The sequence below is a fragment of the Lagenorhynchus albirostris genome, chromosome 2 (genome assembly GCF_949774975.1).
Source record: "Lagenorhynchus albirostris chromosome 2, mLagAlb1.1, whole genome shotgun sequence".
Classification (NCBI taxonomy): domain Eukaryota; kingdom Metazoa; phylum Chordata; class Mammalia; order Artiodactyla; family Delphinidae; genus Lagenorhynchus; species Lagenorhynchus albirostris.
The window spans coordinates 86246307-86267074 of NC_083096.1; the positions used below are offsets into that span (position 1 = coordinate 86246307).

Sequence of the window (20768 nt, forward strand, 5' to 3'; positions counted from 1 at the left end):
TAGATGTTTGGTGGAACATGCTAGGAAGCAAAGTTTAATTAGCCTGTGTCAGAAGTTTCTGCATCTTTCAAAGGGCCAGATCCAGATGATCTTAAGTTAGGGCCCTGGACACTCCATTCTTGGGAAGTATTCCCTACCGACCCCTATTTATTTCTGGGGCGGAGATTTGTATGAAGAATGAAGTTGTCTCTAACACTCTACTGGCGTTCAGATGCAATGTATTTAGTCACTCCAAAGATGCCAATTGTTGATCCCCTTTGTACCCCTATAAGAGAAGTCAAAAACAGCCACATGAATCAGAAAATTTACCCATTTTATTGATGCATTGCAATTGCTCTACATTTTACCATATTATGTAGAAAATACTGAAAATACAAGCTACTTTGTAAAACCAAAGACAAACATTGAATCCAAAGATAAACTATGTTTTTACACAATGGACCCTTTTCCCGTAGTTAGTATTAAATTTTAAATATCTATTTCTTTTTGTTAAAATGATTATTTTACATACTCCCTAAGTACATCTGCATTACAAACATAGCTCAGTAATTCTCAGAAACTGTTTCTAGAGGCTTGTCATAAAAGGAAGCGCACAACCAGAAAAGGGAGAAAGCAAAAAAAGTTTAAATCGCACACAATAACTAGCATATCAAATACATTTAATAAACTTGGAATTCCATTGCAATATCAAGGATTCAAAGCAGAAATACTAACGTTACATATAATGTACATAAAATGTACTGCTACATGTAGTGAGATTATTTTTCAAGCTGAATCAAAACCACGTATTATATAAAGTTTAGCAACGAACAACCATGTAGACATGCTGCACCATCCATCAGTTAAAAAAAAAAAATTGAAACAGGAAGCAGGCTTGGGTCATTCCTGTCACTGAGAGGCAATTTCATTTCCTATCCTAAAACAAACCATCCTAACCAGTGGGTTTTTGCATAATAATGCTGAATAAAACACACACTACTGCGCTTGCCTGGCTAAGGGCAGTCAAGTTTAGCCCCTCTAGTGGAGGACGATGGATGGTCAGAACTGTTTAAATGAAGTTCTCATTCCTGGGGCTGGGATTTTAGCTGAGCACTGACCATAGTATCACTTCCTGGAAGCTACTAAAAACTCCAGAGTGATCAAGTGTCCAGATGAGCCTAGAGTGGCTGTACCTAACCCTTCCCATTTTCTCTCTCACCCTGAAGGGGAGAAGCTGGAAATACAAGTTCTGACAGGACTTAAAGCCTTAAGCTGGTCTGAGGTCAGGCCACTGTGACCTGGGCCAGCTGCTCACTTTATTCTTGGAGCTTCCCCCATCCTGTCAGGGCCAGCAATGTTAAGCCCCAGAGACAGAATCTAAAGCCACACTGAGCACATACACATTCAGCAGACACAGATGGATTTTTATCTTGGTAAATCTGAAATGCCAATTTGCAAAACTAATACTGAAGATCTCTAAAATTCTTAAAGCCACACACTGCTAGTAAGGTGATTATGGTAACAATATAAGCTCTTGGTATTGTCTTCTCCCCGTGAAGACTCCTATCTTAAGTGGTATCCACTTACTGGACTGAGGGTGGGGGGTAGGGTGAGCAGGAGTGGAGTGTTTTTTTCCTGCATCTCATTTCTTACAAAAACAACAAATCTTATCCCTTGTAAAGATAAGGAACAAAAAATATTTCCATTAGAAACTAGATCTGCCTTTGAGCATGAAAATGAGAATGCGCTTGGCAAAAAGAGACACAAAGATTGCACACATTGACCAGAAAACTGTATAACACTAGTGACAGAAACTATACAAACTGCTTGGGTATCTTGATCAATATAATGCTGAAAACACAAAATAATGATAAAAAAAAAAAAAGTAGAAAACACCAACATGTTCCTGGTAGGCTATACTATCTGCCCCATCTTGAAAGCCCTTCCTCCTTACAATGAAGAAATTCCAAATACCTTGACAGCTCCTCGGTGTTCAACCTGGTACAGAGCTTGCCGACCAGGCTCCATGAAATCTCCCATCTCCATCCTGCACCTCCTTGACACCATCTCTACAAAGAACCAGTCCTAGACTTATCCCTCAAATACATAATTTTCAGTTCAGATGGAACATGTCTACATCTTAGGGTTAACCTTCTTCCCCCAAATCTTTAATGGGCAGGAACTTTGCCATCCCCAGTACTCTCTACTTGACCCAGATCCGTGTAGGAGCTGAGAGTACAAGGACACTTTCACAGTTTGAAGGGCCCCAAGAATACACAAGTTGTTAAAAAGAAACCTCAAAAGCCCGATGGCTCAACAGGCTTTGGTTCCTTCTAAATATTCTTCACCGGCTAAGAAACCTTTCTTTGAGTTCCCTGTCACCAGCGGCTTCACAAAACTCCTCCTCATAGTATTGGGGATGTGGGAAGCAATACAACAGGCTCTTTGGTATAAACACATCTGTTACATGTTTTTTTCAACAAGCAAATATTTTACTAGGAATATCAACTATTTGCAGGAAGGACTGCCACATGGGAAAAGGAAAAAATAAATCTCATCTAAAAGTGATTGCACATACTTAAAAAAAAAGAAAGAAAAAAATGCATATTTAATATTGGCTTGACTCCTCTCACCTGCTTCCCAAATTCTCACAGAAGCAAGGTAGCAATGCACAGTGAGAGAGCCACATGGGGAAAATGCTTCTGTGAGAACTCGGCTGAGAATCCAAAATGGAAAGGGGTAGAGGTGGCGGTAAAAAAGAGAAGCTGCTGTTTTTATTTTTCAGTGTCGGCAGGGAAACTGAGAACAATGCATATACACAACACAGCTATTAATCCTGTTCTGATAAATCCCAGTGAACAGCTTAGGGTCCACGGGGGCTTGCTGGTCCGTCCTAAGGCAAGCTCACTGTAAACTCTATTAACCACTACATTATCATATAAGGCACTACAATAAGGGAAGGAGGAGAAAGGGAAGGAAGAGACACACACTGAACAACTCCTCACCAGACACACCTGTGCAAAACAATTCCAAGGGTCTCCTCTCCTTGCAGGCAATGCCCCTGCTCACTCAGCACTACAGTAATATGCTCTAATATAATTGCAATTAGTTCACATACATTCCAACAAGTATCAGTTCATTTTGGTTTAAATACAATGGAGACATCAATTCCATCTCCGGGGTAACACTGGAGGATCAGAAACACACTAAATACACAATTCAAGTGTAATCACTACACATCTGATTACAAATAACATTTTGGGTTAGCAGGAAAAATTGCTTGTTATATTCTTCTAATCAATATGTACATATTTAATTATGCAAAATATTAAAACACCACCATTACAAAACTTCTAAAATATTTTTAAATTCAGTAATAAATTTTTAAAATATTTTTTGCAATTCCTACATGCACTTATTATATAAGTCTTAATAAGAGAGCATTCAATTTGCTGCTGGCATACAAAGAAAGCTACTTTAAAGTATAAAAGCTATACACAACGTTTCTTATCCGGTTTCAGATCCTTTAGCTTTCTCCCCAAATAAATCACATAGAATGAAGGGAGAGCTGAGGCAAAGAGAGAAAGAGGTGTATTATTGAAAATTCATACTAATATTCAGGCAAAGCTCATCGATGCCAACAACCTTTAGGCAAAGCTCATCAATGCCAGTATCGCATAATACAAAGAGATTTTGCATATAATAAAACAACTACCACCATACAATAATAACCACCTTAATGGCTTTTCCAATAATAAAATTTAAGCTAAATCAGAGAGAGAAGGACTTTTCAAAAATAATTTAAAAAGAATGCACAGGGTTCATTTAGAAAGAATACCTGGTGCTTTCACGGTAGGTATGGATTCTCTCACACTAAGTTACCAGCAAATGGTGAGCTGCCTTTTTAACACTACTTTAATAATAAACACAGGAGCAACTGAGAGAATCCCAACAGTAACAGAGAGTAGTATGTAACCAGTTTTGCAAAAATAACAATTTCCCACTAAATATAACATGACATGAAAACAAAATTGAAACACTGTAAGCTTAAATGTCCCATTAGCAAAGGTAAAATTTTGAGGAGAAATGCAAGATAGTTAAAATACAGACTTGTGCAAGCTGCTCTTAAGATAAGCAATTAAGTCTTGGTTTTTAAACAAGCAGAAAGTAATGATTTTTCTTTTCTTGTTATCAGATTTCAAGTCCTTCTATCAGCATTTTTCCTCTGACCAGCAATTACAATAAAATAAAGTTAAATAAAGAGGAACTTCACTTGTTTTTAAAAGCATTTATAGAAATCAAGTCAGAGAGAGAAAATATTTTTCAAAGGTTAACTTCAGAATGATCTCTCTTCCTTGGTAACTGCAGATGATGGGCATCTGAACTCTTCCAAATACCAAAAATGCTGTCACAAAAATAAAGAATTAAAAAATAGGGCAGACTTTGGGAGACTACAACAATGCAGTCAACACTGAGACAGGTTCCCCAGAGAAAAGCCTTCTGCTTCAGTGGGCCCCTGCAGAGCAAGTTGCTGGCTAAGGAGTTTCAGGAGAGGGTGAGGGAGGAGCTCATCACAGCCCATTAAGAACTCTGACCCCTCCTCCCTCATACTCACCAACTACAAGTAAGAATACTGGCTGATCTTGGTAGGGCTCAGTGGGTATCCAGTGTAAATGGTTGAGCCTCGGGAAGACCCAATGTAAGACTGGGTGGCAAATTGGTGTTGGTACTGAGCAGGGGCCACGCTGGCAGAAGTGAGGAGACTGGGCCCAACACTGACAGGGACCTGGTGCACCAGAGTGCTAGGGTGGGTGGTATACGCTGCAGCATGCCTTGAGGAGCCCTGCGGGGAGAAGAGATGAGCAATGGAGCTGGTGGAGCCCAATGCAGTAGCAGAAGTGGGGGCAGCATACGTATACAGGTGAGGCTGGCTTGGCAGGTGAGCAGGGGCTGGGGCCAGGTGTGGGTGCCCAGTCGAATGTAGTGGGCTGCCATGCTGGAAGGCGTAAGGGGCTTGGGAGAGCGGGGCCACAAACGCCTGCTGCCTGCGGGGGGCAGGGTTGCTGCTTCTCTCCTGTGAGGTTGGAGCTGATGATGATTGCTGGTTCTGGAAGGAGGAAGAAGGAAGTGAGGAATCTTGAGGTCACCCTGGCTCAGGGCACCAAAGGCCAATTTGAGAGTTGAGGTTCTAACTCATACTGCTTCTGGGCTGCCATAGCACAGAATCTCCCAGACTGGCAATGCTGTCAGAAGTCAGCCATCCATCCCTCTGCCTCCTGGCAGAATAGATCGTAACCCAGCCCAGACAGCAGCAGTTTGCTCTCAAGTATGACAGAGGAAAGGGGGAAATCAAGAGTTCATAGGGTTACTCACTCCTGCAAGTAAATAACTGTCGACTCAACTCACCCTATTCTGGCATCAGTGACTGAATTTTTCCTAACCTTTCTTCCTTGCCATTGTTTTCTCTTGCTCTCCTCTAAGTTTTTCATATCCCTCTTGAACTGTGGAGCCCAAGACACATGCACTAACTCGAACTTACATTTGCACCTGCATGTGCTCTCTCTCTCTCACACACACACAACCACACAGTTACACCCTCATATTTACACTTTCTCACTACTAGTAGACATCATACAAGCACCAGAATTTCAGCTGAGGAAAAAGTGAACACAAATAGAATAGTGACCCTCCCCACCCCATCAGAGGATCAGATGGAGAGAAAAAAGCCCCAAATCCCAGACTCAAGCACCATGTAAGACTAGAACCAGTTGATTAAGTATCCAGAAAGCTTTTTCACTGTCTCTTGCTTCAAGTAAACAGAGTAAGGCTCAGGTTATTTATGACCCAGGAGATAAAGAAAGAGAATCTAGTCTCAATGCATGTGGTGGTGCAGAACGAGGCAAGAACTAAAGCATCCTAGGCACTTTCTAAATTCCACACATTTCTCTCATCTTCCAGGATAGACTAGGGAGGTCTGATGGAAAACCTGGAACGTACATTCTGAACACGTTTACAGAGGGAATGAAGAGACACAACACATACAGATATGACACAGGCCATGGAACACCAAATTGTTTGACACAAAAGGGGCTTCATTTGGCTTTATTCAGCAGTCCAGCCAGAAGCAGGGTTCTCCAGAGAGTAACAATAGCGGGGGCCCCAAACAGAAGGCAGCAGCCCCTAGTGCTTACCTGGCTAAGGTTGAGTGGCTGTGCTGCGCTGGTCCCCCCGCGCTGAGCTCGATATCCTGTGGGGGTGATACAGCATCCAGATGACTGCCCGCTCACTGAAGCCACTGGCTTGGTCTTACTGCTCAGGAGACCTAAGAAAGGGTCAGGCTTTAGTTATGAGCAGACGTGGACTCAGTATCACTGAGCTAAACCTCAGACGGCATCATATTAATCAGTCCATGTTTGTATGACGTTTGCAAGAGTTAAGGTTTCATGTGTATCTTATTTCCTCAATTACATTTACACTAGAAGAACAAAAACTGTATTATCCATTTCTTTTCTGTCTTTCTACAAAGCTCCATAAAGATCTTCAAAAGGTTCACTTCAGTAAATATTATCTAATCTCCAGTAATGTGAAAGGTACTATTAGAAATATAAACACAAGTAAGACATGGTCCCTGCTCTCAAGGAGCCTAGAGTTTATGTAGGAAGGGATTAAACAAGTACAGAAATGACAATGTGAAGCTGAGTAAGATATTGGTAATATTTAGGAACATTTAGGTGTCAAAGGGGTTTAAAGGAAGACAAGATTATATCTTGTTGGGCATTCACTGTCTTCAAATTCTAAGAAACTGCAGAAAGTGCAGCTGAATATAAGCACGATCAATTTTCAAAATTTTGCTTCCTTCTGTGGTCCCACTAGGAAAACTGGAGCATTTATTCAGTGACTTGTGGAGCAACCTATTTTCTTTGGACCCAATAGTGGACAGAGCTCCTAATAATGTTTCTCAGTAGCCTGGCATCAGGAAGTTTTGCCCTGTCTGCAATGGACAGTTGTCTACTTCTCAGGAGGAGAACCACACGTCACCCTCAAACTAGAACACTGTTTATGTCTTCGGCAGTATTATAATTCATGGTAAAACACTAATTCATAAAAGTACGAAGAGATGGCTATATCGATGCCAAAATTTCAGTCCTCGCCTTTGGTGTATAGAGTTGCCACTGGAAAAGAGCTGCCTAGACAAGGACTATATTTTTCTGGGCCCCCTTGCCTCTAGGTGGGGCCATGTGATGAGTTTTCACTATTTCCAGGGCTAAAGAGGTTAAAAATTGTGTGTGCCTCCTCCATACTTTCCTTCTCCTTCTGATTGGATGCCGAGGATTCCAAGGCTCTGATCCTTAACTCGCTGCCAGGCCTACCAACCAGGAGCACTTGCACTGGGAACTCACGTGACTAAGAAATAAATTTCTATTATGTTAAGCCACGAAAACTGGGGCTTGTTACTGCAGTTAGCATTTCATTACCCAATAACTGAACCCGGGAACCTAAACCCAGCATCTCACAGAGCAAAACAGATGGAGGTAATTTGGTTGATAATACAACCCACAAAAGCATCACTGCTATGCCACTGGGCGAGAAAAGATCTAAAGTACATATTGTTTTCCAAAAAAACTTTTGCAATCACTTTTAATATTATCAGTTCCCATTCATTTCTGGATTGTCAAATCTGAATCACCTGTGGCAAAAAAACCTGCCTGTTAATTCTCCCTGCCATCTAACAAAAGTCGTATCTACCTTCTCCCATCAACAGTGAGTGTATTACTGAGTCTACAAACTCACTTTTATATTGATCCAAGCAAAATAAACACAGGAAGATAAACTGATGGCCAAAAACAATTTCATATCACAAGGAACTGATTTCTGAACTAGGCAATTTTTAGGAAAATCTACACCACTGGTCTGTACCATTGGCAAAAGCAGATTATAGCAAAATACTAAAGATACACACATCAAAGGAGCATTCAACTCCAGCTGTGAACGAACTCACCTGAGGCCTGGGTTGCTACAGTGCAGTCACCAAGCTGAGTTTTCAGTGGAGGTACAATGATGGTGCGGGTGCCAGCGCCATCCCCCACGACTCTGCCGGGACCCTCCGGAAGGGGTCCACTATTGCCCCGGAGAGCACTCAGGGTATCAGTGGAATATGGGCTGCTCAAGGAAGAGTCAGAGTCTGGAGAATCATTGACAGTGACATAACTGATGACATTAGACCTTGCCTTCAGGCCAGAGCTGAGGAGAAGAAAATACATGAAAATTCAACCCCCTTTTAGCAATGTTTCTTTGCTGGTCTCTGGTCTTCCCATAATAAAAATGATGATAATCATGATGATAGTAATAATAACAACAGTAGCAGCAACAAATTTCTGAGTGCTTATTATGCATCAGGCACTATTCTTACACTCTACACATATCTCACTGAATCCTCACACCACTTCCATGAAGTAGGTACTTTATCCCTGTTTTGCAGATAAGGTAACTGAGGCAGAGGGAGATGGAGATTAAGAAACTTGACCAAGGTCACACAAGTGATAAGTTGTGAAGACAGGATTCAGATCCAGGACAGAATGACTCCAAAGTACACACCTCTAGCAACTATTCTATGTTGCCTCTTAGCCATTCCCATTCGCAGTTATTTCAACAGCATTCTTCAAACACCACTTTATTTTCATATCACCCTGCTAGACTATAAATGGTTCTTTACTGTATCTAATCAAACTTCTCACTATAGGTGTTTTTTAAAAAAATGATCCCTACCTTACTAACTTTACCTTTTCCTTAATTTTTAATAGGCTTGCCTCCGGTCAAAGCAATCCTGCTGGTTATATAATTTTTGCCAGTACTAGGCCCCTTTTCTTCACTGGAAAGTTAACTTTTTTCTTCCCCAAATCAGTTCAATAACCACTTTCAAAACTTAGTTTCAAGTCTATTTACCATTTGTAAATACCATTTGTAAATAGCCCTTTTCGAGTATTTCATTCTAAATTTACTCTTTCATTTAAACTTCATTTACACGTGACTCTGTTAAGTCTCCTAAGTTACTTTCATGCGTGAATCCTTCCTCCTCAGGTAAAAGTAGAGTTATTGCTTCTTCTATATGCCTAACACCAAAAACACAATGAAGAAGAACACAGAACAATCAAGGCAACTATGTTCACACCAAGAGAGGTGTGTATCACAGTTCTTAAATGTATCCTATCTCTCTTAGTTAACTGCCAATTAAGGACTTGGATTAAGGTGCTGGGATAAGAGGAAATAATCTGGTACTTAAATTCTTAAACTGAATGACCATATAGCAGAGGGGGGAAAAGAAGGTAGCCCTACTTAAAGTTCTACCTCTTCCAAAGAGGTCTGTTCAGATTAAAAAATTACACGAATTTCATATAATCTCATATCTACCAACTTGTTCCAATTAATTGTTTTTTACATGCTTCTGTTACAGTATCTGTTTTCAGACTCTAAAGTTCCTTAAAGGCAGGGGATCATGTCTGTAGTACATAATGTGCATTCCAAGCCAGAACAGCCTGACAACGTAATCTATACCTTCCATCTAATGTATCTGAACGACTGATTTAACTGATGAACATGTATAATATTACAGAAAACTTGACAATGCTCAGTTACGGAAACTTGAGTGTTCTGGCTCACTCATCCACGGCCATGCTTCCTAAATACCCCTTTTTAGTCCTTCCTTTCATAGCCAAAATTGAGCCACTTGTGTGAAGCCAACAGACTAAGACCAAGGGCAGGAGCCACAGAGCTAGGGAACCATTCACCTGTCTTACCTATTGGGCTTATATTTGTTGTCCTCTTCCTCATCAGTGTCACTGCGGATAGTGATGACACTCACAGGAGGGCTGGGAGTATCTGGAATGATGATTGGCTGATGCTGATCTTGTACAGGGACTAGGGAATTATAAGAAGATGTGGTACGGAGGGGGCTGCTCCCAACCAGAGAATAGACTTGAGAAGGCAGAACATCCAGAGAGGACCTGTAGGAAAAGGTCACAAGAAAGATCATTCAGTGCTTGGTCCCCAAAACTAGATATCTTTTCCCCAGAACTCTTTCCAATTTACTCTTTGATTCCTTCTTACCAAATCATTAAGCCAATACACTTAACTATAAAAGTCCCAATAAAAAATAAACTAACCACTCTAGCCAGGGTTTCCAGGACAAGAACACCAAAATTAGAATATAGATTTTATTTTTGTATGCCCTTTACCCCGTGGTGAAATTTCACTCTGTGAAGTGGGCAGAAAACTAAAAACATCAGCCAAAAGAAGGCTGGATTCAAAGTGGCAGCAGAGAGAAAGGATCAGCATAACCAGAACACCTCTGCGTGCATGCCCGAAGGTTAGCTCTTTTCAATTTGGCAGCTTCTCACTGCTTCATACCAGAAGTGTCTATACTCCAACACTCTAGATGCCAGGCGACATATCTTTCAAACTGGCAATTTTAACTATCAGCCCTAACAGAGACTTACTTAGAAGAGACTGGAGCAGACTGCTTATTCTTCTTTGAAGGGAGGGAACTGGATTGTTGTTGTCTGACAACATGGGCAACACCAACATTAAGGGGCTGAGCAGTGGCCAATGTCACATGGTTAGTCAGCAAGGATGGCTGCTGCATAATAGTGCTGTACTGGTTGCCATGAGAGTGGGCATTCCTGTATCATCAGAAAGAGAAGTATGAATGCTGAAAACACTGGGAAGTCAGGACCAAATAGGTACTAAAAGCAATTAAAACAACTAAATAAAGCTGTGTTTTATTTTTATAGTTGGGCACCTGGATTATAAGGCTTTAGGGGTTTTCACTGTATGGTTTATTGCATAACACTTTCTTTAAATCTGAAGTAAATAATTTCTGAACTTAGAACCTACTGTTTTCCTGCATTCAAAGTTTTCTTGTAACTCCGTCTCCTAGCCTGATATGGATTCTTTTCTTCAAGGATTTCACACAGAGATAAATCTCTCCTTTCCTTTACCTTCTTCCTGTCTCACCAAATCCTCAAGTGGTCCTTCCCTAAGGGACCTGCCCTTGCAAATTCTCCCAGAGAGGAACACAGGGCACTTGCCTCCAGTCTGTGAGCTGCTGGCCACTGCCCATGGCCTCTGGAATCACTGCAGTGGGCTGGACTGAGTTGTGTAGAGCTACCCCAGGCAACTGTTGCCAAGTTGAAGGCAGGAGAATTTGTTGGGTTCCTCCAGGCCAAGCCTGCTGTAAGGAAACAAACACAAAAAGATCCAGACTTGACTCACTCTTGGCTTTTTCTTCTGTTTTTTAGATGAAAGAAAAATTAATAGCTTAAAAGAAGTTTCTTGTAGATTGTTAACTTGCAGAGATTTAAAAAAGGAAGGTCAGAGGGGCTCAAGGTTACAAGTCTTATGAACAGGGAAAAAGAACACGCTGCCTTCTCTTGGCCACCTCCATAACCTGACCACCAGGGTATTAAAGAAAAGAAGATCCCTGTGGTTAAGAGTTTCTATTATACTGCAGAGTAAAGGAATCTGAAAGTTCAGAAGTAAGCTCTAGTTAAATGCTGGAGTAACATTTTTGCAAAGAGTCTAAAAACATCCCAAGAAAGAGTTAAGACAACTCCCTTGAGATTAAAAATAGGAATTTAAAAATTTGAGTGCCAATCAGATAAAAGACATCAGGTCAATTCAACCCATAAAACAAAGAGGAGAATTGTTCCTTTTTAAAAGGGTAGTCCTTGGAAAATGGAGCCAGATGTGGATGACCAAAGGCCAAAATCCTTTGGCAAACAAGCTTAATGCCAGCAAGAGAAAGCTAACTTCATCATTTATAGCCATGTGATAGCATTTTTAAAAAATGCAATAAGAAAAATATTTAAGAAATAGATGCGGAGAGTACCATATTTTGTTTTTAGTAGTTTCCTAAATATGCATCATTTGTAGAAACATAACTCGACATAAAAACTAATCACTAAAAGAAAATATATTGTTTGTAGTTCTTAACAAGCCATGCCACTTGCAATAAATAGCAACAAATATGTTTTCTGTACTTCTTACGGAAATTGTGGCATTTCCTAGAAAAATGGGAACAGATTTGAAAGTCTGCTTTTTAAACCTGAATTCCACAGTACAATCACCTACAATGCTTGGGTACATATGGTTCTGTTTCTGGAATTCCAAACTGCAAGGCCATCAACACACTGTTTTAAAAATATTTCTGCAAGTAACAGATCCACTTGTTACAAATACCGGTTCCAAACAAGAAGCCTTCAAATCAGAGAAACTGCAAACATGTCTGCTACCATAAGCAGAATTCAAAACAAAACAAAACAAAACAAAAAATAAGAGAAGTATGTTAAGTCACACCATGCGTCTTTCCATAAGCCAACACCTGCACAAGACAAAGCATGTAGTTTAATACAAAGCAAGAAATAACATTTCAACGTGAGGCAGAAATCTGGCGTTCCAAGCGACGAACTGTTTTGACAGAGGAAGAACAAAAATATGCAAAGCTTAGCAAATGGCTAGTGCAAACTTAAGAGAAGCAGCAAAGGAGAAGTGTCAACTAACATTCCCAACCTCAAAACTACAGGTGTGTAAGTTAAAACCAGTGGCTTGGATCAATCAAGTTGGAAATATATCTGACTCCCTCACACTCAGGGCTTATGCTTATGATGTAATTAATTTGGCAGTGACAAAGACTCTTTAATTGAAAACCAAAGAAATTCCAGCAACTTAAGTATGTATTCTGAAAGTGTTTTTCACTCACACGAGTCCTTGAGAAACAACAAAAGAAATTTAAAGCCACTCTGAAAGATGAACAAATATCAGGGGTCAACAGTATCAATTAGGTTTTCGAATGCTTATCTAATTTTAAATTTTAAATGATAAAATGCCAGATGTCAAATAAATAATTCTAACTCCCCCAAATAAACCAAACACATCCAAAAATCACTATTAAGGTTACAAATGCTGAAATATACCTCAAAGTCCTATTTGTTTGTTTTCCTATCTCTAAAACCCACACTACATTTGCTGCTATATTTAATAAATTTTCCCCATGACTTTTGATAACAAAGATATTCTTACATAAAGTTTTTCAGTATAAATAGGTCTTTTGTATAAAGACCTATTTGTAAAATAATTAATTTCTCCAAAACCCCTATAAACGAGTTCACCTTTGATTTCAACCAACAAATGAAATATGATCTAAAAAGGCTCTAAAGGGAAGATGTTTAAATGGAAGATATTAGCTGTCACTGATCATAAGTGGCAAAGAGTTATCTTCATGTGTTCAGAGACGGAAAGTTAATGTCAACTAATAAGGAAATAAAGTAAGAGCATCTTAAACATTTCTACATACACAAAAGTTTTAGAAGCTTAAAACAGTCAATAAAGAAGGAAGCTAACTTGCCAAGGAGTTCCAATTTTGGCCATCCGGTACCTGTAGCAGAGCCAAACTAAAGGCCATTTCCTTCATTCTCAAGGTTCACAGGGTAAAAGATAGGGCAGAGAAACAGATAACAGTGTTGAAGCTCTTCTGAGGCTACACCAAGAGCTTTTATCACACTAGGCTGGCAAAGAAGAATCAAGGGGTCTGACCCCTTTCAGAGCCACACTGAACATCAGAGTCAAACAGTGCTTCAGCAAATGTTGGGGAGGAAAACAATGAGACATTAAAGATGTAGCAAGAACACAGCCACAAGATGGCACATGCTTCCATGCCCTCTGCAAAGACTAAGTTAAAAAAATTTTTTTGGAAAAATGAGAAAACCAGAAGAAAACAGAACAAAAACAAACAGGAAAAAGTAAAAAAAAAAAAAGAAACCAAAGAAACTCCGTTAGTAACACAATCAAGTGAGGGGAATTACCAGTACAGCGGCAGTCTGTTCAACCAGCGCCGGCCGGCCGGCTGCGCAGCTCAGAGTAAAGGGCACCGCATACTGCGGTGTGATGGTGGCTACTTGAGGGTGGAGAGTTGCTACCATTAGTGGTGTACAGCTTCCCTGAAATGTAGATTAGGCAGGTGAGTGAAACAAACACGGAGGCAGGTTATCTGGATTCAGAAGGGTTTTCATTCCCCCCAAGTTATTACCAACAATAAGCAGTAGTTTCATATCACTTAAAATGCATGTACCAAACACAACTTTCCCCTTCAACTCCGCACAGCATTGGACCACTAGGTCAAATGTCAATGGCCTAAAGCAAAAAAGTACGGGAATCCTTCTTGGGCTGGATTCAGAGGATCAGTTCTAAAAAACTCAGTTAACAAAGGCACGTATTAAGAATTCTTCCTCTTCCTACTCACAAAATCAGGGTTTTGGATTTCAGATTTGCTATGTGTCACAGGCCACAAACATTTATACACAGAATTAAAAATATAGTATTTGTTGCTTATATGAATATTTCATGAGTTTCTTGACCATCTTAGCTGCGTTTTGCATGGCAGGGATAAAGTTTTAAACCTTTCTACAGCCTAGTTAAACACAAGGAATGAAGGAATGTAATACTCGAAGAGGCATCCTGATATAATCCAGCCTCTCAACTGTGATGAAATTCTCAAAGAGTGAGTAATGGGGACACTAAGAGAGCAAAAGGGGAACCTTTTACTTTTAGAATCAAAGTGTTGTTACATGTGTCCTATACCTTTAAGAGCATCAAGATAAAAAATTAACTTCATCCCACAAAATTAAATTTACTCAGCAGACAATTTCTCAAAGTCTGGATATTTATGTCTCCAAGTCTAAGGAAGTCACTGGCAGAGTTGCAATAGTGTTAGGAATGAGTATGTCATTCCATTATAGATGTTTCATTTTAAGTCCACTGAATCGTGACCAAGAAAGATCTTACAGTCAAAGCAAATATCATTTTCTAGGACAAAATATCTGATTCTCAACAGTGCTTCAGAGAACTTCAGCACTATTGAGTATCCAAGCTGCTCTGTCTTTTACCTGTGTAAGAACTCCCGACTGTATCTGTAGTGGCTGAGCAGCTGGTGCCTGGGGTACAATTGGCACAGCATTATCCATCCTCACAGGGAATCCAGAATGCTTTGTTGTTGCTTGTAGTCCAGCTGTAAAAAGTAACATCACAGTTATACTGCTTTGCTAGGTCTGGGGATATTGCTTGTTTGGGGGTTTTTGGGTTTGTTTTTAGCTTTTTGGTTTGAAAAATCTACCACCCAGGTTTTAGTTCTAGACACTTAAGACAAAGGCGTTTCACCAAAGTCTGGGAAGTTAAGAAAAGGGAGACTTGATTCCCTTCAGGTTGGATTAATGGAAAGATGCCTGACAGAGGGAGGGCTGGCTTCGGGAAATTCAAAACTTTTTTTTTTTTATCCAACAAAGCTTAAAACACAACACTCATCCCACTCCCATTAACAGCAGAGGCAAAAACAAACAAAAAACCTTCACTTAGTAAGTTATGTTCAGCTTTTAATCCTAGAGGGAAAAAAAACACTTAAGCATTTAAAAAGTGTAATCTATTAAAGGCAAAGACTTTATAACTTCTGGCTAATTAGATAAGAAACATTATGAAAAGCTCAATAATTTATTATCTTGGTTACCCTTTTATTTAGACTATTTTAAGGGGATGTTTTTACCCAACTGCTCAAAAATACATAACCTAGTTCACAATTTAGTCATATATTTTATCTTTAACCAGTATGTGAACTGAAGGAATTATGCCTAGGATAAAAATATTTTAAAAGCAGACATTGTGGTTTACAGAAACACTTTTTTGTACTTATTTTAGAAATCTGCTCTCGTCACTGACAGCTTTCTAAAGCTCTTCTCTAGCTAATGGAAAGCTAGGAAAATTAAGAACTTTTTGCTGCCTTTAGAACAGTGACCATGTCTCTTTATCATTTTATTCATTATCCTCTGGGCACAAATGTTGAATAAATGTTTCCTGCAATCAGGAGTATCTCATTCTGGGGAAAAGAAGGGCTCAAGATAGTTCTCCCTTTTGCCAAGACTTGAGAAGAGAACCTTCAAAACTTTCTTTTAAACCTACCCTATCAAGGCTTTCAACGTAAAGAATTTAAGTTTCTATAATGCCTCTTGATTCACTGATGCTTGCATTTTGTTAAGTGATACAGCCATTTTAATTAGAATATTCCTTCAGTGACACTTTCTAGGCTATCACCAACTAATTTCTCTGAATATTACTATGGAGGTATCAAATGAGCATAACTCATAAACTCTAATATTGTTGTTTTCAGCAAGCTAAGTCTTCCAATTTTGCATTTCAGTAATTTAATTTAGTAACTAATTGTCACATAGGAAAACATAATCCAGAAATGTACAAAGTAAAAGAGACTAGTAAAATCAGAATTACAACACTCTAATAATAACTTTTTTAAAAGTGCTACTTACATAAAAAGAAAAGGAAACAAATCCAGGTATCCAGATTAAAAAAAAAAAAAATTGCCAGCCATTCTTCCTAAGGCAATGCTATCTAATCAGAAAGCTAAGTAACATCAAGGATTCTTGTCTATATTTCCATGGCTAACTACAAGACAACATTATTGCAATAGCCTCCTACGGCAAAATTTAGGAAGAAATGTTCACTATAGAAGCTCATCTTTGTGTCCCAGGATGATGAAATAAAAGAGGACAAAATTACAGAATTATAGTTTCCACTGAGCAAAATGTCTATTTTGGTCAACTGGAATACTATAGAAAGTAGTATTTATATACTGACCCACAAATGTGACTCTAAATAAGTATTAGATTGCTATAGTAATTTAGGCTAAGCCACAGCAGTCAAGCTAGTTTAAAACTAGCTTTTGCAGGGAACCCCAAGTGGAAACAAAGAATTAACAAAAGGCAACCCTTTGGGAAGGTTCTCCCTGAACCCTGAACTTGGATTAAAGTTTTGTTTTTATTATTTGTTTTGTTTTTTGTTTTTGTTGAACATAGCCCTTTAAATTAAAAAAAAACATGAAAGTATGGCAAGAAGAGTAAAGCTGTCAAATGGATGAGGGTCTATTCTCCTCTAAGTGTAGGCATCTTGTGAAAGAGCAGATGGTGAAAGAAAAGTAGGCAACCTGGTACAGAGGCCTGCTGGGCAGAAACCAGCATATGGCTGTGGTTGGCAAATGAACTGACAACTCCCTACAGCTCTTTGAGTTTAGACACTGAAAGGCAGTACAGAGTATAACACTTCAAGACGTATAAGCTATGGGCCCACTGCCTGGGTTCAAAATCATGGCCCTACCGCTGACTGGACATAAAAACTGGGCAAATGAGGGAATCACGATCAGTTTTCTCACCTATAAATTGGGCATAATGACATTATCCACTTCCCAGGGTTGTTTGTGAGTATGAATACATACATGAAAAAGCACTTAGAACATTATCTGGCATGTAGTAACTAACACATATCAGTTTTCATTATTGTCATCACTTTCATTTTAAAACTCCCTTTCATTTGTAAATTTTAAAATTTGCTCTATCTAGCTCCTCAGGTTATTTAGACTTCCTAAATAGGAAAAAAATTTCCAAAGCTTATACTTCCCTAATTATACCAAAAGGGGTTAAACTTAAACCACTTTCCCCCTCTACCTCTTCTCCTTACATTTTGTTTTGTTAAAGGAACTAAAAGTTCTTCTGCCTCATCTCTTAAATATCATCTGAGAAGAAGCAGAAAACTTTTTCAGTTGCACATCTGAAAACTGTTCCAATGAAACTCACTTTGGGAAAGGTGAAGGGGAGAGGGGTGGCTATTTGCTAAGTTCAGTAGAAGAATCACTCAACATATGACAACCCAAAGTATAGAATTTACTATTATGAAGCATACGAAAAAAATAATTGGGTAAATTAGGCTAAATTTGCATTTACAGGTTTTGAATCTGCTCCTCCTCTCTCCCTGTGGTTTCTCCCTGATTTACATTGCTATCGCTCTCCTGTACTCCCGGTAATCTCTCAATCTCCCCTAGCCCCTCTTTTCCTTCTGTTTGCTCTGACTCTGTCAGAAACCAAACAAATAAGAGTCACAGTCAATAAGTAGCAGAAGTAAAAAGATAAAAATGCTAACTGCTTCTGTGTGAACTGCTATGAGAAGCCTGAATCCTGGTTTATTCCCAGAGGGCATGACATTGACTTTCTATTGGGAAAGTCAAGATGTCATCAGAATATATCCTTAACATAATTTATTTAACCTTTTAAATAGCTCACCAGATCAATAAACACGGAACAACGAGAAAATGAGGAAGGATGGAAATGTAAAAATTAAAATCTTATTGCAACACATCAGGTGAGAGCCCCCTTCTTCAGCTATTCTGTTCCTCTACTGATAGGAGTTTGCAGGAACAATATAATTCATAAGCTGAAGCAGATAATCTTAATGCCTTACCCACACAAATACCTCAGCTTGTAGAATTTTTCAGTTCAATAATGATCTTTACTTCTGAATGTAACTTAAGAGGTTTCTACATTCTTAAACATGATTTTTACATTTTTTAATAGAATTACCTTTTATTTGGAATACTAATTTTATTTTATAATGGAATGATACAGGGAATAAGATTCAATATATACAGTTCTATTTCCAACAAGTTTTTTCAAGATGTATATACTCTGCACATTGAGAGATACGTGTTTATGCTAGATATAGGACATCAGTACAAGGTCTCAATGGACAAGAAAACTGGTTATCAGGCAGTTCAAATAAGGAAACATTAATTGAATGCCTATGTGTCAGATAGCATCATAATTAGACAAATAACCAACGTAAAAAAGATCAACCTACTTCAGTTATCTTCTTAATCAAAGACTGAGTTTAAACTTGTCAAAGATCAAAACTAAACAACTAGATACTTACTTAGGATCTGCCTAAAGCAGGTAGGTCTGATATATACCATATGATATAGGAGTTTCCCCACTTACTTTGAAAAGCAGGTGGACATACTATAAATGTCTGTTGGAATGGATCTGTCTGAGTGCAAATCTGGGTGGTTCCAGGCTGCAAGGAAACACCCTGCTGGGCAACTCCAGGAACTGGTGCTGCAGATGATGGGTACAAAGCTGACTGGTAGTTTAGCAGTGAGACATCTGAATTAGCCAGAGAAAGAGTAGCAGCTGCTGCAGTAGAACTGGAAGCTAGAACACTGGCCTAAAAACAAAAGGATACTGGTATAAACATTTTTACATACATAGATTCTATCCAGAAAAACTAACAATGAAGTTTTAAAATGTAATGTTAACTGTCTTTGAAATAACTCTCTGCTTAAGAAATTCTTCCTATCTGTTAAATTTAAGGTAGATTATAAAGCTGAAAAAGAAAACAAAGAATAAAAAAAAAGTCCTGCTCTGGTTGAGGCTATATAAATAAACCCCTACTTCTTCTTTCTTTGCAAAAAGTTACTGGATGTGAGATCCCACCAAATCTCATATGATCTTCCATTTAGAAAGTAGACCTAGCTAAGAAATTAGAAAACTTCCATCTTCAGAAACAAACTTAAATGTAAATATCACTGTTTGGCAAACAAATGCAAAACCACTCTTAAAGTTAATTATTGGAATTCACAGAAACAAAGAGTAGATCAGTAGTTGGTGGGGCAAGGTAGGAGATGGCTGGAGAGGTGGTCAAAGAGTACAAACTTCCAGTTATCAGATGAGTAAATTCTGAGGACCTAATATACAGCATAGAAAAAAATGATTGGGAACACCTTTCGATACATGTAATGAGAGCTATCTAACAAAAAGAGAGTCATTTGGCTGAAGTCAGTACAATCAACAGCAGCAAGTAGTATAGAAGCCAGGTTCCACTTATTTGGCTATGCTAAGACTATGAGGGCATGGATTAGGCCTTTGTTTTTAATTTTTGTCAGCACATGATGTGTAGGTATTATCAGTCTGAAAATTCTTACGAAGCTACAAGACCACCAAAGCAAAGACTGGTTTCTCTACCTCACCCTGTACTCTTACTAGTTTTTATCCCACTTAGGTCTGAGTTCCCAAAATCATTTACTGAATACCTGATTGTGCACTGTATTGAGTTGGTTGCTGAAGCTCATGGTTAGATTTGTGCTTGTATTTGGGGCAACATGCGTGGTGAAGGGACTCTTGATCTGACTCACTGTATCATACATGTGAACCCTCCGTTTGCAGATCTCCATGTTCTGAAAACAAGACTTAACACTGAAAAAAGAGATTAAAAATTCAATGAAATAAATGCCAAGATTTAAACAGATAGCAAATAACTCAAGATAAATACAGATTAATGGTTTTTTACCCCTGAGTACTTTCAGAGAAAATGAACCAAGAGTTTTTATAACCATAAAAAGGAAAAATACACATCTAATTTTTTTTTACACATCTAATTTTTAATTTCATGATTTTTCAATGAGAAGGAAAAGCATCAGTAAGCCAAATATGCAAGTATCAAAGCCACTACTCTTGTGATACTTCCATTTAGCTGTAAGATGGTAACTCAACAGAAAACCACATCATGGCAAAATGCCCCAGACCATACTATACTCACTGATTGCTATGTGGAAAATCCAGAAGGTGAGTCATTGTCACAAACTGATGGTTAAGAGTTTTCAGAGGAGTAATTCTCTTATCCGCATCAATTGTTAGCATTTTTTTTAACAGATCTATGTATTCTCTTCGATCCGCCTTCTCTGCCAACATATCTGTTCCCTCTAAGTCTGTGGACATGTTCACCTTACAAGGAAAATTTAGAAATATTATACTTCATCACTCAACCTTTAATGCTGACATTTAACATGTGCACTATGTATACATATTTATATATATAATATTCATATGTATAATATATGTGTGTGTGTGTGTGTG

General features: G+C 38.8%; 1 protein-coding gene across 4 annotated transcripts in view; it reads right to left on the reverse strand.

Moving 5' to 3' along the window:
- Window positions 1-296: 296 nt before the first annotated feature.
- HIPK1 (homeodomain interacting protein kinase 1) overlaps window positions 297-20768 on the reverse strand; it is a 47354-nt gene continuing 26882 nt past the window's right edge. For 3 of the 4 annotated variants that reach the window (XM_060139286.1, XM_060139284.1, XM_060139282.1), the window contains 11 exons: window positions 20452-20636; window positions 19946-20108; window positions 18855-19080; window positions 14916-15037; window positions 13836-13970; window positions 11064-11206; window positions 10473-10655; window positions 9774-9980; window positions 7979-8220; window positions 6171-6301; window positions 297-5086 (listed from right to left, as the gene is read on the reverse strand). In XM_060139286.1, the coding sequence (XP_059995269.1) occupies window positions 4598-5086; window positions 6171-6301; window positions 7979-8220; window positions 9774-9980; window positions 10473-10655; window positions 11064-11206; window positions 13836-13970; window positions 14916-15037; window positions 18855-19080; window positions 19946-20108; window positions 20452-20636 (2226 nt within the window). In that variant the 3' untranslated portion in view covers window positions 297-4597. The remainder of the gene's footprint in view (window positions 5087-6170; window positions 6302-7978; window positions 8221-9773; window positions 9981-10472; window positions 10656-11063; window positions 11207-13835; window positions 13971-14915; window positions 15038-18854; window positions 19081-19945; window positions 20109-20451; window positions 20637-20768) is intronic. The other variant, XM_060139283.1, reaches the window with a different exon arrangement.